The sequence below is a fragment of the Anopheles marshallii genome, chromosome 2, assembly GCF_943734725.1.
Source record: "Anopheles marshallii chromosome 2, idAnoMarsDA_429_01, whole genome shotgun sequence".
In the NCBI taxonomy this organism is placed as follows: domain Eukaryota; kingdom Metazoa; phylum Arthropoda; class Insecta; order Diptera; family Culicidae; genus Anopheles; species Anopheles marshallii.
In genome coordinates, this window is record NC_071326.1 from 49,411,150 (window position 1) to 49,427,965 (window position 16,816).

Sequence of the window (16,816 nt, forward strand, 5' to 3'; positions counted from 1 at the left end):
AACTCACATCGCTGAACCGTGATTATTATTTGGGGTTCATCCAGTACCCCACTAGGACAAAGCCTGTGGACCAAATCAAGCATTACACTACCACGTGATTGAAATATTTCTATATGCATAAACTAGTTTCAAAGTAATAATAAAAAACCAAAATCAAAAATCACAAAAGCTTAAGTAGAGTAAAACACTCACCAACACACACCAAGTAGAAGGTATTCACATTTAGCCGTAGAAAGTAGTTGCTCATTCGTACACTGGCAGATAGTTATCACGTACAGCAGATGCGCAGTTTGCGGTTAGCTAACGGAATAATAGCACACGTTCTGTTTCTTTGAGATTCGCGAAGTAACGAAACATTGACCCATTTACATCACTACCGAGAGCAAAACCACTCACGCATAATAATAATCTTACTAAACTGATCACTGCATCGTCTCTAGGTTGCCCGCTGTTCGTTTCGCTTTGATCATTGTGTACCTTTCATCTTCTGTATTTTGTCTGTATTGTGTATGTGTATATATATACATTGATATTGTCTACATTCCATGCTTCTCGCTCTGCCTGTTTAACATTTTGTATCGAAATTCGTGCATAGCAAACGTAAGGTCATGCTTTCCAAAACTGCTCTGAGTGCTTTTCTTGCTTTTCTCTTTTTTCGTTCCGCTGTGTATGTTATAATCAATCGATTCAGTTATCAATGCATTACACGCTCGCTAGTATGATAGAAAAGAAATACAATCTCAAATTGCTTCTGCTGCTATTGAGAGAAACACGCAAAGTTTAATTTTGATTTTGTTATGACCTCTATGGTTGAGAAGATATAAAGCAAATAACAACACAAAAACCGCACACGTTTTGTTTCATGTTTGCTTCATGTCTAGTTTTGCATCGGCATGGAGAATCCGATCCTTGGAGTTCGCTTTTTGATGCTAAGCTACAATTTTCGTGCATTTTCAATTTGCTAAGCTAGTAACTAATATTAACTATTTTGCATTTACTGCGTTTTACTACCGTTTTGTCTCTTGGCACACAAATACACCTATTTTTGTTTAAATTATCTCTTCAACAATAGCCAAATGTTGCGTTCATCTAGGTATATTTATATTTTTCCACAACAGTAAAAATCAATTTTTCAATTAGCAACTTTTTGATAGTTCCCTCTACGTTCGAGTTTTGATTTTTATTCCTTTTTCGGCTTCTGTTGTCAATGCGCCACGCCATGAAAAGCGTGACACTAGGCGAACAAACTTTAGAGCTCTTGTTTGTATGACTTTTGCAGACGACGGGCATCATCCTGCGCCCACGTTCACCCCACCGGAACTTCCGAAGCGGGTGCATGTTCGTGGAATTTCATCGGGTAAAAATGATCTTTCTTGTCGATTCCATCCTGCTTGTTTGCAACGTTCTATATACGTCAAACCTTTATCGTTTTGCGTTTCGTTTTACTTTTGTCTCACGCCACGGCCCTGCAGCACACGTTCCGTTTTAGCATTATGTGCGTCAAGATGACATAATTTTCTTTCTTTGAAGAACGTTTTCGTTTTGGCTGTTACGCGTGTTGATTTATTGTTTCAATTTTCCTGTTTTGTTTTCCATCGCATCCGAAGTTCCCCTCTTTATACCAGAAATACAAGCGTGCTGTTTTATGGTGTATTTTACCTAAAACATTTGTTTTTTTCGTTAGCCTTTTAATGTAACTTTAAATGAAGGATAGATGTTTATATTGATTCCAGTTTACTTCTATGTTTATTTGCCTAAATCTGAAGAGTAACGTTCCATTTTCGAACTAACGCCTCCTTCCGCTCAAGTATCGCCATATTGTATCTGTTCGATAGAGTATAACGAACTCAACAGCTGAAAACAATTAAAGTATATCAGAGTAGTGTAAGATTTAACCAACAAACGTTCAACCATCACGACAGGTACATAGAATGAACTAAAATCGCCACTGTACCACATAACACAAGTCGTTCGAACAGGATCCGGTTTTTCGGGCAGAAGCCAACGGTCGGAAAGAAAGAAAAGAATTAACATAATGACAGAATACGTACGGAAGTTATTTTTAGTTATGAACATATTTTGTTGTGCTCGTTTTTAATTTCATGTATGTGTACTTCTCCCTGTACTAATGTCAATAGACGATCTCAATTAGTGTTACTACTCTAGTAACAATTACCAGCAGAGTGATCAAGAATTGTAAGGCAAAAGTGTGTTTCCTTCAATTTAATTTGTTGTGCGTCTAGTTTGGCGCTTTTTGTTCTTCCGTCAGGTTTCGTGGTTTACGAAAAAAAAAGCCCTTTGATTGTTGACTTTAACTAAGTAAAATAGATAGTTGGCTTACACTCTGTCTAAGAGAGATACATACGATGGTGTAGAGATGCATTGGACGGTTGCATTGCATGTACCAGCCTATCCATTATTTCTGAACGACTTTTGGTATTGCGCGTTTCTGTAGATTTTTCTTTTCTCCATTTGATCCTCTAACGCTTCAACAAGTTTGCTTTTGATGGCTTTTGTGTTTAATTAGTATAATTTATTGCTATGTTAGTGTCGCAATACTATCATCAGTCGTACGAAACATTATATGCTCCACGTATAATGTATCGACGACAGAAGATATAATTATATTACCTATATCTTTAGCAAATCATGCGGTGGCCAACCGACAAAACATCATGGACTAATGTGCATTCCGTTGTTCTTTTTCTAACCTTTCCTTTTTCCCCTATAAAAAAAAACATAAACAAACACATGTGCACCTCACAACAAACACATCACCTGGCATCTGGGTGATGCAACTGCATTCATTGAAACCGTTCGCCCACTGAACCATTCAACAATCGTGTGTAAAAATCATCCTTTCAAACACATCTCATTCATGCCGCACACATATTCCAAACAAAACGAACAAAAAATCGAAACCCGTGACGGGCAATACCTGGACCGAATCGAAACCATTGTCCGCACACCCAGGCGATATTACTCGGGATCGAGAGGATATAAATTGTGAGTGTCTTATGAATGAATTTCTCCTTTTTGTTGCGGATATAATTATATTACCGTTTGTTTTATTCTTCATCGCTCTATTTACGTAAATGTAACTTTCGCTCTGTCTCTTGTTTACTTGCCTTTCTTTTACGGACTTTGTGTCGGACTGTTCGCAGGCAGTCGACCAACCTGTTGTTATGCGACGTTTCTTTTCCTTTATGTTTATGATGTGTCTCTTCCTTACGTACCTTACTGTTGTACCTCTCTATTGCAGCATTTTCTGTTTCAAGTGTAAATAATGCTAATCAAACCAACGCTTCTGTTTCTCTATCTCTTCACTGTGTACTTTTCCTTTCTGTGTCCTATCCTATTTTGTGTACCTATAAACGATTTGCTCTTCAAGTTTATTGGTATTTACCACCCATTTACCTTTATCTGCTGTACGTAAATATAATTTTCCCAGTACTCTTTCAGTGTTGTGCAATAGATACATGTCATGACGTCATACTATGAACCGTGTACTATCGTTCGATGTTTCTGATGTTACACACCTGTTTGTTCCGTTTTCTACCGTAAAACTCATCTCACCGACCGTTACATATGAACAGATATGCTCTAATGCTTGTGTACCAACCCGTTTACCTGTCGTTCCAATTTAGTGATCAATCGAAACCGAAGAAGCAATGTCTCCATGACCGGCTCCAATCAGATGCTGAACTCGACGAAACAAGTTAACAAAGTAAAGCCCAATGTAAATAGACAACCACCGGATAACTTAATATCACCGTCGACTTATAACAGGTGCGTAAGTACAACGTGTATTGTACATGTTTACAGGTGTAAACATAGTTTTGTTTCGATCAACTACATTTACTGACCAAAGAGAATTTCCTTTGTTAACGAATCGCAAAGAAACATCCTTAACAGGAGATAGTTTAAATGTGGTTCTTGTAGTAGAAGTTGCACTCAATTTCTATGACTACGGAAATTTCACTATCTCCACCAGTGAAGCGAAACATCTCACACACTGATACTGGTATTTTTTACAGGCCTCCCGAAACCGAACCAAGCCCGTACGCTGGCTATCAACTCGCTTATGAAGTGAAGAAGCTAATGTATGCACACACTTTTTTACCCAGTTTTCTAGCTACATATGATTTTGATTGTTCATTCTACCACAAATGATAGAATCCTGCGCTGTATCTCTCTTTTTGTTTTGGTTGGTTTGGTTTGATTTTGCTCAAATTCGTAGTAGATTTTACACACTGCCCCACTCATCCCCCTTTTAGTTTCGTTTTTATGCAGACGTTTGTATCCTTCCAAGAATCTCGCTCACCACTTCTGTTGTTTGTGCAAATGCCATACTGTACTGTTGTACCTGTTCTTCCACACACTAAAGATAGCTGATTTCGTTTCGTTTTGCCTGAGTAATTGAATTTGACCGTTTTTCTTTACATACATAGACAGAAGTTGCATATTTTTCATTTCTTTTTCTGTTGTGTTGTTTTGGTTTATTTACATCCCCCTCCCACCATAGCCTTTGAGTTGAATGGATAAAAGTCGAACCCTTGTTGCCCTGTTAATCATTTCGTTGCTCAGTATGGTTTGAAATACTTTGGTTTCGTTACCGTATCTGAATGCTTATTTGATAGTTGTTCGCTTTAGCAGTTTAGCCAAACGGGATATGGTATGGCCATGTGGCGGTAATGTAGTACAATTCTACCATTTTGCAAACCCACACAGGCCAACAAGTCGCGGCAGCGGATCGGGGGCGCAGAGTCAAAACGGTGTCACACTGCAAGCGGGCATTGCTGACGATCAGTCGAAGGATTTCGATTTCGAAAAAACGGAAATGAAGTACGATTCAACGGGCATGTTCCACTGGAGCCCGGCGAAAAGCCTCGAGGAGTGTATACTGGTAAGTGCTTGGTTGCTAGAATGCTGGCAAATGCAGGCTGGATGAGCGTTGACCGTTGCGTACCGTATGCTTCTAGGATCGAAACCAAGCGGCCATGACCGTACTGAACGGGCATGTGGTGGTGTGTCTGTTTGCCGATCCGGACTCCCCACTGATAGGATTGCGAAACTTGGTCATGCCATTGCGTGCGTCCAACTTTCACTATCACGAACTGAAACATGTTGTAATCGTAGGATCGGTCGAATACATCCGACGAGAATGGAAGATGCTGCAGAATCTTCCCAAAATCTCCGTTCTTAACGTAAGTGCTAATGGTTACAGCAAAGCGACTATGTGTGCCTTTTGAAGATATAAATGATCGAGCAACACTCTTTGATCATTCCACTTTACATCAGGGTTCACCTCTAAGTAGAGCAGATCTCCGTGCCGTCAACGTCAACCTATGTGATATGTGCTGCATTTTGTCAGCGAAAGTTCCTAGCAACGATGACCCAACGCTAGCCGACAAGGAAGCCATCCTGGCATCGCTGAACATTAAGGCCATGACATTCGACGACACGATAGGCGTGCTCAGCCAGCGAGGCTCCGAGCAAGACAATTTAACTCCTGTAGGTAGTCCAATAGTTCTGCAGCGTCGTGGTTCAGTGTATGGTGCCAACGTGCCCATGATAACAGGTAAATGAGCTTTGCTCCCATAGCAGTGACGCCATTCCTGACACCTGACCCGCTCTGGGTGCCATCCGATTGTCTTTGCAGAGTTAGTTAATGATAGCAATGTACAGTTTTTGGATCAAGATGATGACGACGATCCGGACACTGAGCTGTATCTGACGCAACCGTTCGCTTGCGGTACAGCGTTCGCTGTGAGTGTGCTGGACTCACTGATGTCTACGGTACGTATACGATTTCCAACAGGCTACGTTAGGCATGGTTTTTGTAAGCATTTTTCACTTCCTTAATTTACTTGCAGACATACTTCAATCAAAACGCCTTAACTCTAATTCGTTCGTTAATCACGGGTGGAGCTACACCGGAACTAGAATTAATCTTGGCCGAAGGTGCTGGACTTCGTGGTGGCTATAGCACACCCGAAAGCTTGAGTAATCGCGACAGGTAAGTACACTTCGTGGTGTTAGGCTCGTTAACGGTGGCATAACTGTATCTTCCATCCAACCGTGTACAGATGTCGCGTTGGGCAGATATCGTTGTACGATGGGCCGTTGGCCCAGTTCGGTGAGGCCGGCAAGTACGGCGATTTGTTCGTGGCGGCTCTCAAGTCGTACGGCATGCTCTGTATCGGTTTGTACCGATTCCGTGATACCAGTTCGAGCTGTGACGCAAGTAGCAAACGCTACGTTATCACCAATCCACCGGACGACTTTTCCTTACTGCCAACCGATCAGGTAAGGATAAAGCGGCTACAGACCTGAACTGCATAACACACCTGGCGACGAACCTTCATTAAACTCACAAACGCTTTTGTCGTCCCGCACAGGTGTTTGTGCTGATGCAGTTCGACCCGGGGCTGGAGTATAAACCGGCGACGGTACGCGGACCCTCTGCAGGTGGTCGAAATCAAAACAGTCAAGCTGCGGGTGTTGGTGGCGGCGGTTCAAACAAGGACGACAATTCTTGACTATTACTGTGTAGCGCCCTTACCGATGGACCCTACTCATACATATGAACAAAAGAAACTGATTTTATATACCAGATTGCGCTCTATATCAAGCGATTTTTCCGAAAACTCGTCTATATTTTCCGCGCACCGTCGCGTTCCATAACGACGAACATACACTAATTGTGTGTTTTAACTTTCCAGTCGTGCGGTATTTCGAAGTTGATTTTCGCGCTTGGATACTGAGCTCGCGTTAATTCAAGTAAAATAAATATAAACACCAGTGCTACTAAAACACTATCTATTGTAACACGTGATATAGAGCGCCATCTAGTATGTAAAACCATCCCACAGCCAGTTTAATTCATTCGCACTGCACGGAGGTAGCGCTAGATGATGGCTTGATCTGCCACGCGAAAAAAATAGAAACACTATCGATCTATTACTTCTTATAATACAAATGCTAGTGCAAACCATGTTGGTTTACCATAACCTAACTGCACTGATGCATAGTCCACCAAAGTTACAAAAACCTACGCTACAACCGTGCAGGTGCATGCATGCAGAAGGGCTGTTCATATGGAATGAAATTTCAATGCCAAAATCGAGGAAGAGCTCCACTTGCTTCCTACACCATTCCGTAACAAGTGTTTATGTTTCCTTCCTTTCCTTGTCTTTGATTATCGTTTCTAATCCTCCGTGAGTAGGCTCAACACTATCGACGCACCGTCGTTTGATGTATTTAATTTCATCCTTCAGTTCTGGCTATGGTAGATAATAGTTATACTAGTTGTTGTTAAGTTTGAGTTCAACATGTTACTATCTTGATGATTTTATGTGAATTATTTGTGTGTATTGATCTGTTGCCCTCGTCTGTTTAGTTATGCTATCAACCAATAGTTATCAATAAATCAATTGTTCGTAGTGTATATGTTTATTTGTATAAACCCTCGCTTGTTTTATCACTTTCTGCTTTTTTTTTTGTTTGTTTCCTTATTATTTCCTTCTGATTTTCACAAAGTTTGGTTAAATTGCAATAAGGGTGTGTAAGGAGGAGTCACCAAACAAAACCGAAAGGCGAAATTTCAAATTCAAATCGGGGTACCATCACAGGGTTGCTGCACACAACACACTCAAACAGACTGCCATTTTCGATTGGCCGCTGGATTGGGTAGCAGGAAATGTGAAATCAAACAAAAAGCTATATAAAACGCCATGTACAAAGAATAGAAATCGAGAATGCGAGATCGTACACAAAATAATGCTAGTGCTAGTGATAATGCTTTTCCACAATTCATCCCTTAAAACGCGACATAATGTTTAAACAAAACACAAGTTTAATCGATTCTAGATAATTACGGTGCCCGTTGAAAATAAACATCTCCTGTTTTGTAACCAGCAAAAAAAAAACTCAAGTGAGCGAAACATAGATAAATACCAAAAACGGAAATGTAACTACGAACTAATACAGAAAAGCAAACAAAAAAAGGAGCGAAATAAAATAAAACAAGCAACAAAAAAAAACAACACTATAGAAGAATCGTTCAAATGGCGGCAAGCAACCGATGGAGTTACTCACGCTGTCGATACTTAATAGTGGAATGCGCAAATTGATGAACCTCTAACTTGATTTAAGGCGAATTCAATCGAAAGACACAATCATTTTATAATCAAAACAATACAACAACAAAAAAACATGTGTAACCTAATGAGCAGTGGCAGAACGAACAGTAACAAAGCGAAAAATCTTGTGCATTACAAACGAAACAAACATGCAAACGAACGAAGTATACAACAGTGCATAAATCCACAAACAAGAAAACACATCTGTGTGTGAAAAAACCATCAACAACACGAAATCAATTCGACGAGCTAATGTTACCAAATGCGTATATCCAACGTAAAAGAACGAACACAAAACAACACGAAAAACGAGTCTTGAATCGTGGCCGGAAAATCAAGAGACAAGTCTCCTAGTGAGCGGTTTGCATAAGGTAACAAACGATAGATAGTTGATCACACGAAGAAATCATTGTAGCTGTTTGCTCTCGATCGCCCCCAATTTATAACTTGAGTCCGTCATTAACGGTGGGACGTATTTGTTTTAGAACTCCTTCGCTAGTATCGGTGTTTTGCCAGCAATGTACATTAGTGTGGATTTCGTTATTGTCATTCTTAGTATCATTGCTAACTACTGCCTTTCCTAGTGGGTTTTCTGTCATTGATTGTTAAGGCATAAATTGTTACGACTTGATGTATAATAAGGCTACACAGGGTGCTTTAGAAATCGGTTAATAACTGTTTGTTGCGTGTGCATTTAATTTTAGGATTCGTTTCTGCAGCAAGAAAGAGAAACGACAAAAGGAAATTATAGATCCCTCCCCATACCCCTCTCAACTCACTTCCTTCGATTTCCCATTCTTCTTCTCCCATTCCCCCTCTTCCGCCCCCCCTCCCCCCAGACCAATCAACACTCAGTGGAAGGTTTGGTTCTGGTTTTGAATCGAACATACGCACACAAAGAAGTTAAAAAGGGAATCGTGCTGGAGTTGTTCCACTATATAGGCTATTAAAAAGGGTAGTTGTTAGAAATCGGCCGCAGCAACACGCAACTATGGGCGAAGCGATCTGTGGCGGGAAACTCCCATCCGTGAGTTCGTTTTCCCATTTCAGTGAGTATGGTAATTGTCTATTTGCATTCCTGCACTTGCATGTTTGAACTCTGTGTGTACATAGAACTGATAAGCGAGCTTTTTTCGTTCTTATGAACCATCAACTGCTGAAACCAGGTGAAGATTAGTCAATCATGTGCAACTGTTAACTTTACGAAAATTGTACGCTGTTACGCTAGGAAGCCATGTCTCCACTCGCTAGGTGATGTCGGAGGCACTTGTCCGGTCAATGGAAATGATTTATTTGCTATCCGTTTCGGTTAATCTCCTCTATTCTCTTTTGTTTCGTCACCGATCTCATTCGGTGGCTCCAACGTTACACTGCTCAATATGAAATCACTCAATATGCTAGTTTTGGTGTTTGGCTTGACCCGTGTGCAAGCCGGAAGCCGAATGCCGAATGTTTTCGTGTGGGAAACGTTTTCCTGCCTTACTCGTAAGATGGCCTTCAAAAAACCGCTAGTTCACTAAAACCGCTTTCAATGTCTATTGCGAATACAGAGGTACAGTACATATTTAGATTGTATCCGGAACAAGGGCATATTAATTATCCCTCCCTCCCTCCCCTAGCAGTGGACTTTGATGTGTGGCAATGGATGGAAACATTTGCTCACATCGTAAACAACAAACACACACTACTATATCAAATCGTTATCGCACCGACACTCTTTCCAATCGTACGTACACAGTCTCTCACTCCTAGTTTTTAGTATGAAAAGTCCTTTACGCAAGAGACGCCCGTAGAGGGGAAAGCATGATGTAGTGCCACATTTGCTGTGCCGTGCATGATGATACCATTAGCCATCATACCATTAAAAAAATACAAAAAATTGAGAACAATGAAACCAATACAAAAAAAAATTATAAAAACCCATCATTATATCACTCATCCACACGCACAGCTGTTACACTATGTCTATGCATATTTGACCTAATTAGATAGCGCCTTAGACAAGAAATCGAACGCAAAAACAAACAAACAAACAAACAAACAAACGAATGAATCGAATGAGCTCGGGATAGTCAAGTTGAGTAGCAACCTGTTCAGATCGTAGGACGAAGCGAATGCACGAAGCTTCTTTCATTCCAACCGAATCAACGATGATTTGAGCTGTTATGCATTTTTGTACTGTCTACCACTTGAGTTAACGCTTCCATCGTTGATTCACGAGTAATAGTGTATTTTGTTTTTAGTGGACACTTTCGCAATGGCGTCCGCGTAACGCAATGCGTAGTACTGCAATGATCAACATGAAACAAATACTGTGTTCAAATGCACTGACTTCACGAACTTAAGTAAAGCACTGGGCATCTGTCTGTTTTGTGTTGCAAATGATGGACAAAAGTGCCGAAGTGAAGCATCCTACTGCGTGACAAATAAAACACTCCCCACATAGAACGTAGCCGAAACCGATTGAAACTCAATTGCAAAAAAAAACCGAACCACACGGAACAAAGCGGACAAACAGAGCAAACAAAATGTTGGGCATGTTCCGATGGTTCTAGCAGAAACTACTACCGGGATAAATTAGACAGTGAAACACACACGTACAACAGCAGGGCAGCAGTAGCAGCGTGTTGCATTGAGCGTGTAGTGCGGCGAGAGATTTATACTTCTAGACTAGTGTAATTAATTTCATACATATATACATGCTGCTAAAATGGTGCGCCATAGTGGGAAGGAAGGAAGGGAGGAGGGATTAGAGAGAAGAAACAAAACACAATTCATCCCCTGCCAGCATGCAAGTTATAGCGCGATAATTAGACAACCATCAAGTAAGTAAAGCTACCAAGCATATTGAATGATAACAAACGCTACATTGAATCGAAATAGTCGTTATATTTTCTAAATGTATTGAGATGTAAGATACAACAACTTGGCTGCCCATTTTTTTTTTTGTTCGGACAGTAGACATCAGTTTCAAACCATTGTTTTCGTCGCGATCGTTTCCATATGGTACCAAAAAAAAAAGGAAATACCGCGAGAACTGAGTTGGTTGGATGAGAGTATATATATGTGTGTGTGTGTGTGTATGTGTGATGCCGCAACAACCAATCACTTCGAAATGCAATAGCGCACCGCTAAAGTGATGGAACAGAGCATTAAGCATAAAGTTAACTGAACGAATGGCAGCGGTCATTGTGATGAACGCCACCATCCCAGCGACAACAAACACAACAACAATATCACACAATATGTAGAAAAAGGGGAGTACGAACACACTAGTCAGTATTGGGCAGGGCGACACACGCACGCGCATACAGTGCACATGAGAGAATGGTGAGCAAATTTGAATTTAAATTTGTGTGTGCGCATGCATGTATGGATGTGAAAATCGATCAAGGGTAGAATCCTTTTTTTATAGATTTTTCATAAAACTGACAAAAAAAATAATACAAAAATAACTACTTCAGCCAGCGTAATAATTTAGTGTGTGTAAGGTACGTGAAAATGCTAAACATTGTACATAGGGCGTAAAATAATTCTCACAAAATTATCCGTGCGTGTTGGGTGTACCACTGCAGCCGAGTGTAGAGTGCGCGAAAGGGCGGTATCCCAGTAACAAAACCAAAAGGAACCATGGAACGTGGCCAAAACCAGCGGAACCTGTGCTGTGAAGGACAGGACGAGGCGCGATGGGCTGGTTAAATCTGTATAGAAATGGTCTGAACGCTTGCGAAAACAGACGTTGGCTTTAGTTTCATCCTGCGGGTTATTTGCTGATCGGATGATGATCGGTTGGAGAGGTATACATACAGTCGAACACACATACGTAGCCATACGGCGTGGAACGGATGGAGCACGTCGATAACGTAACATATGCCATCATGCCAGTTAGCAAACAGCTTAAGACAAAAACAAAGGCTAGAGGAAAACAGTAAAGAAAAAAAAACAGTAAATCAGCTAACGCAAACAGCCATACCAGTCAGACCAGGCCAGGACTTTGAACACGCAACACAGCAGACGCACACACCCGTACACGAGCGAAAACGAAATGGCCTGGCAGACACGAGACTATGCACTTAACAAAGCCGCGGATTTATAAAGCGAACTAGACGCTACAAGCCATAGTGCTGCTCGTGTTACTCCCCCACTGTATCTCCTATCGTTGGGTATGGTTTTTTTGTTTTGCTAAAACCGTTTTGTAACGTAACCCCTCCTTAAGTAGATTGCGTGCGTGCGGAGAGTCACAGTACTTTATGGCTTTTGTTCAATTGCAGACGAACGATTGCTCGGTGTTTCATTTTCACTTTTATATGCTGCGTCCATCAACTCCCCCCCGCTGTTTAGTTGTCGTTTTTTCCATATAATGACGTATGCAGGACGCGATGAAAAATGTTGTTAACGTTAAACTTATTGTTAATTATAAAATTCAATGCAAAGAAAAACCAAACCAAGAACAAAAAAGAAAACAAATTGATGAATATAATAACTAAATGTGGGTCGTTTTTAAGTATGCACAGGAATTGATCCGAAATTGATGTTGTATGGAGTTTGTATTAGCGTATTAGGTGTTCGAGGTGTATCGCGTGCGGAATAGTATTAATACAGTTATAACGTTAGCACTAGCTTTGAGGATCTCCCGGGGTAAAATCCGTTGTCCATTCCAGTTTCACTACTCATTTACGCCTTTGAGAGATGGACTTTGTCCAAAATCCTCTGACCAAATCCTCTTAGCCGCATTCGAGAGGAGCAGCTACAAAGACGAACTCTACGTTGGATGACGATGAACTCACTACCGTACATCGAATCGTACCCCCACCAGGCTCCCGTGGGTTGATCATGTCATGAGAAAGGCACAACCGAGTCCGTAAAGTCCTTTTAGCCACACGACTTGGATTTCGTGGAATGGAACGGGATATCAGATTGGCAGATGACTGCGCTCAATCGTGAGTGGTTTGTAAGACTATAAAGCAGCAGGCCAAGACAGTGATGGAGTAATTAATTTTTGAAATCACTGATTGTAGATGGCTCAAGGCATTATTTTGGTGGTGTGAACGTATCGAATCATCTGCTTTTTGTCTCTGGTCATTGGTTCAGTTTGCAGCAGCAAGCAATCTGGTTGCTGGAAGTACAGAATTTGCGCGTCGGAATATCCACAAAGCCACGTGGGTATCCCTGGATGGAGCCACTAGACGTGTTTATAAACCGCCTAAGACAATCGGGCCTGCTAAACGTGAGAACATATAGCAGTGATAATATCGATTCCGACCACCATTTGGTCGCTTTGGCCTGATATGTTGCAGAATCGTCCGCCCCTTCGCCAATGGGGGTTCGACTCAACATGGACTAGGGGACATTAATGTCCAACAGCCATTCGCAACCGCCATAGGTGAGGCTCTACTACTGTGAAATGAACACACAACTTCGAGCGAAAGGTTGAACGCGTTAAAAACGAATATTATCAACTATGCCAAAGAGACCATCCCACCAAGTCGAGGCAACACCAGATCAGGCTGATTCAACGAAGAATGTAGCCGGGTGTCCAAACGTAAGAACTGCGTATACCGAGCGATGAACTTGGGGGGAACTTAAAGAAATCAGAGTTCGTTACAAACCCCGAAGAAAGTTTTACCAAGAGATAGCAGGTCACCGAAACAACTTCAGACCTAAAGTGACCTCTTATCGAAATAAGGATGGAGATCTGCTCAGTCCTCTCGCGATGAGCTCAGTATTTTGATCAATTATTAATTGATCAGTTCAACGAACAACTAGAGGCTCTACTAGTAGATGATGTTGTAGCCAAGTATGTTTAGGGGTTTTGTAACCTATCATATATGTTATTGGTATGGATTAATATCCATTCATAGCACTATCCATAGCAGCACTGATCGCATCCGGCAGAGCAGTTCTTACTCGTGGGCAGTTGATCGCAGACTGGCTGATGTGTGTGCAGAACTGCTTTGCACAGGAACGTGTGTGTGGGTGCGCTGTATTCCTGAATGCAATCCCGTGCGTTGTCTTCAGCGCAACTGCTTGCCTTGCTGACGCCTTGCAGGACGCGGAACTGAATTCAGGGAATTGCTGCTCGGATGGCTATTGATGCGCTGGTGGTTTCCTGCGAAGACGCTGTGTTGCTGTTGGCTCTGATGCCGTGTGTTGTAGTTGTTGTGCTAGTGTTTGTAGCCGTCGTTATGGCATCATGCTACTGCCACCTAACATTGGGGTAGATCATACCAAAAGTTAAAAAGCTTAAGCTTTAAGCCTGTTTCTGTCTGTTGGATTCAGTATAGATTTGAGATTGTTTAACCAGCTGGTGGATATTATACATAACATAAAGGATACCATTGCTTCGTGGTCAAGAAAAAGTAAAACACTCCTTCGGCCACATTTCAATTCAGAACTGCTCATGACTGAAATATTTCATTTAAATTTGCTCGAATGACTGCTTCGATAATTAAGAACCGCACAGTCGGATATGCAATCATTCTATTCGGCCAAATTATCCTAACACATGCACTCGAACAGATCGAGCACTTCCGACGTCAAAAGGACTCGATTCAAGTGCTCGATAATAATAACAACAGGACGAGAAACAAAAACCCTTTCAAAACAATTCACATTTTGCTGTGTTGCCTTTGACTCCGGTGTAAATTTAGCTAAATTCTATCGATGATTAACATTCTGGTAACTGTTCGCTTCAATTATTAACAAGTGTAGTTGTTATAAGACACTCTAGTTGTATCACCACTTCTACAATTGATATGAATTTCTCAATTTTAGTATTGATTTTTTCAAGGCTCCAAAGTGATACATTGGAAATGGCAAAAATTTGATGGATTATCTCTGTTCCGGTGCCTCTCTAGTTCCTGGTAAACATTCTGCTACTGTATAACGTGGTATCCGATACGATACAACCAACCGTGGATGGCAATTACCCAAGCGCTTCAAAGTAAAAATTAGTCGAATTTCTTTCGCGAAATCTATTCCTACGTGGTGAAGAAGAAGAAGAAGAAGAAGTAGACGTGTTTCCGTGTAAATAAACATCCGTCGGCTATGCATGAAAGGATGAAACCGGAAGGAATTGCCGCATTTTACTCAGATATAACAGATGAATTTTGATGGATGAAAAGTGTGCTGGACTTCGATAGGAAGAAAAATGAACCGATAAGAACATCGTTCATAAAGTCTGTAATAACATGTCGGCACAAAACAACAGAGGAGTGTACCGTAGGAAACATAGTGATGAACGCAGCAGATCGTACGACCAAACCGTAATAAGTGATGATGACGAAGAATCGGACACATTGACGGAGCTATCGCGGGAGTCGCTAACAAGTAGTCAAGGACGCAGCAGCATCGGTTCTATTCCGTGGGCAGAGGATGCAATTAAGCAGAACCAAAACGAATGGGAACGGATCGATAGGATGTTCTATGGCGAGGAGGATCTTCCCGTAGATGCGAAACTCCGCGAAGAAATCCTAGAATGGACATCCGTTTTTCCATTCCTTCGTGTTACGGGAAAACCGATTACCATCCAAGAGTCTGTGCATGTGAAAGGTAATGATCCGTTTCATGAAGAAATATTGATGGTGGATCCTCCCCTACCAGGACGGATGCGTTCCTCTCGGTCTGGGCGAGACGGGCCTAGCAATCATCCCGCTAAGGATGTGGAATGTGTACTTACTTCTTGTGAGCTGGAAAAATGTTTGTGCATTAGCTCTGGGCAGTTATACCGTCATAGCAATCAAGCTTCGGCTCAAACGAAAGCAGGACGACGATCTGGGACAGATCTTGGTTCAGTATCGGAAGTCATAGATAGGATAGACAGACCATATATCAAAGTAAAACCTCTCAACAGTCTGATGGTACCACAGGTGCCAGTCGTCTCGGTAGGTTCGATCGGGTTACTAATATCGAACCACTGTGTCGGTTCAGGTAGCTATCACGCTCTGTCTGGCGTGAGTAGAAATTGCAGTGCACAATCAGTCACACATAATAACATTGACGGTAGCAACAATGCAGGCCGTAGCAGAAACGTAAATTTGCAACGAAAACTCGCCCCCTTGCCCCATCGACCATCACAACAGCAGCAGCATCAGAACAAATGTTCTAAAACAATCGAAACGACCATACTCTCGGCATCGGCATCGGCAACACATAACCGCATTCCACCATTATCTAAGAACTATAAGTTCCTGGTACAAAACAGCTACGTGGCACCGACATTGCTGGCGGAAATTGAACAACGACATCACAACAAACTGAACGTGGTCAAGTCGGCAACCACGAGGTACATGGCATCTTCGCCAACCAAGCACATCTTTGCCTTACCTGCCTTAACCGGAATTGACGGGCTGGTTCGTCACAACCCTGTTACAGGATTACATCAAAGTCCGGCCAAGAACCGAGCATTTCGATCGGAGGTCATTGGTCGATCGATATCTGCTGCCGTTACGCAAAAACAAAATCCGATCTGATATGAAACCAATCATTATGGTTGAAACCATCGCGATACTAAATTTCGTCCTCTTTTTCTTAGAGTCCTTCTATTTATTATAGTGGTAAACTACGATCTCATTTTAACAGAATACGGTTTAAGTTTTTTTATGTCTTATTTATTTAGTTATTTACGCTACAATAAGTCTAATAAACATAAGAAACTATGTTTGTAGAGCAGG

At 41.5% G+C, this 16,816-nt stretch overlaps 2 protein-coding genes across 2 annotated transcripts in view; both read left to right on the plus strand.

Moving 5' to 3' along the window:
* LOC128709814 (calcium-activated potassium channel slowpoke) overlaps positions 1–6,542 on the plus strand; it is a 54,555-nt gene extending 48,013 nt beyond the window's left edge. Inside the window, exons 15-25 of the mRNA XM_053804832.1 lie at positions 1,280–1,357; positions 2,974–3,006; positions 3,648–3,789; positions 4,038–4,103; positions 4,732–4,906; positions 4,983–5,207; positions 5,302–5,581; positions 5,663–5,799; positions 5,877–6,019; positions 6,090–6,309; positions 6,402–6,542. Of these exons, the coding sequence (XP_053660807.1) occupies positions 1,280–1,357; positions 2,974–3,006; positions 3,648–3,789; positions 4,038–4,103; positions 4,732–4,906; positions 4,983–5,207; positions 5,302–5,581; positions 5,663–5,799; positions 5,877–6,019; positions 6,090–6,309; positions 6,402–6,542 (1,640 nt within the window). The remainder of the gene's footprint in view (positions 1–1,279; positions 1,358–2,973; positions 3,007–3,647; positions 3,790–4,037; positions 4,104–4,731; positions 4,907–4,982; positions 5,208–5,301; positions 5,582–5,662; positions 5,800–5,876; positions 6,020–6,089; positions 6,310–6,401) is intronic.
* Positions 6,543–15,334: 8,792 nt separating this feature from the next.
* LOC128709270 (uncharacterized) lies at positions 15,335–16,615 on the plus strand. The gene has a single exon (XM_053804258.1). It carries the CDS (start codon positions 15,335–15,337, stop codon positions 16,613–16,615), a length of 1,281 nt encoding a protein of 426 aa, XP_053660233.1.
* Positions 16,616–16,816: the final 201 nt, after the last annotated feature.

Coding starts and splice junctions, on each gene's coding strand:
- LOC128709270 (XM_053804258.1), top strand. CDS start 15,335: ATGTCGGCACAAAACAACAGAGGAGTGTACCGTAGGAAACATAGTGAT.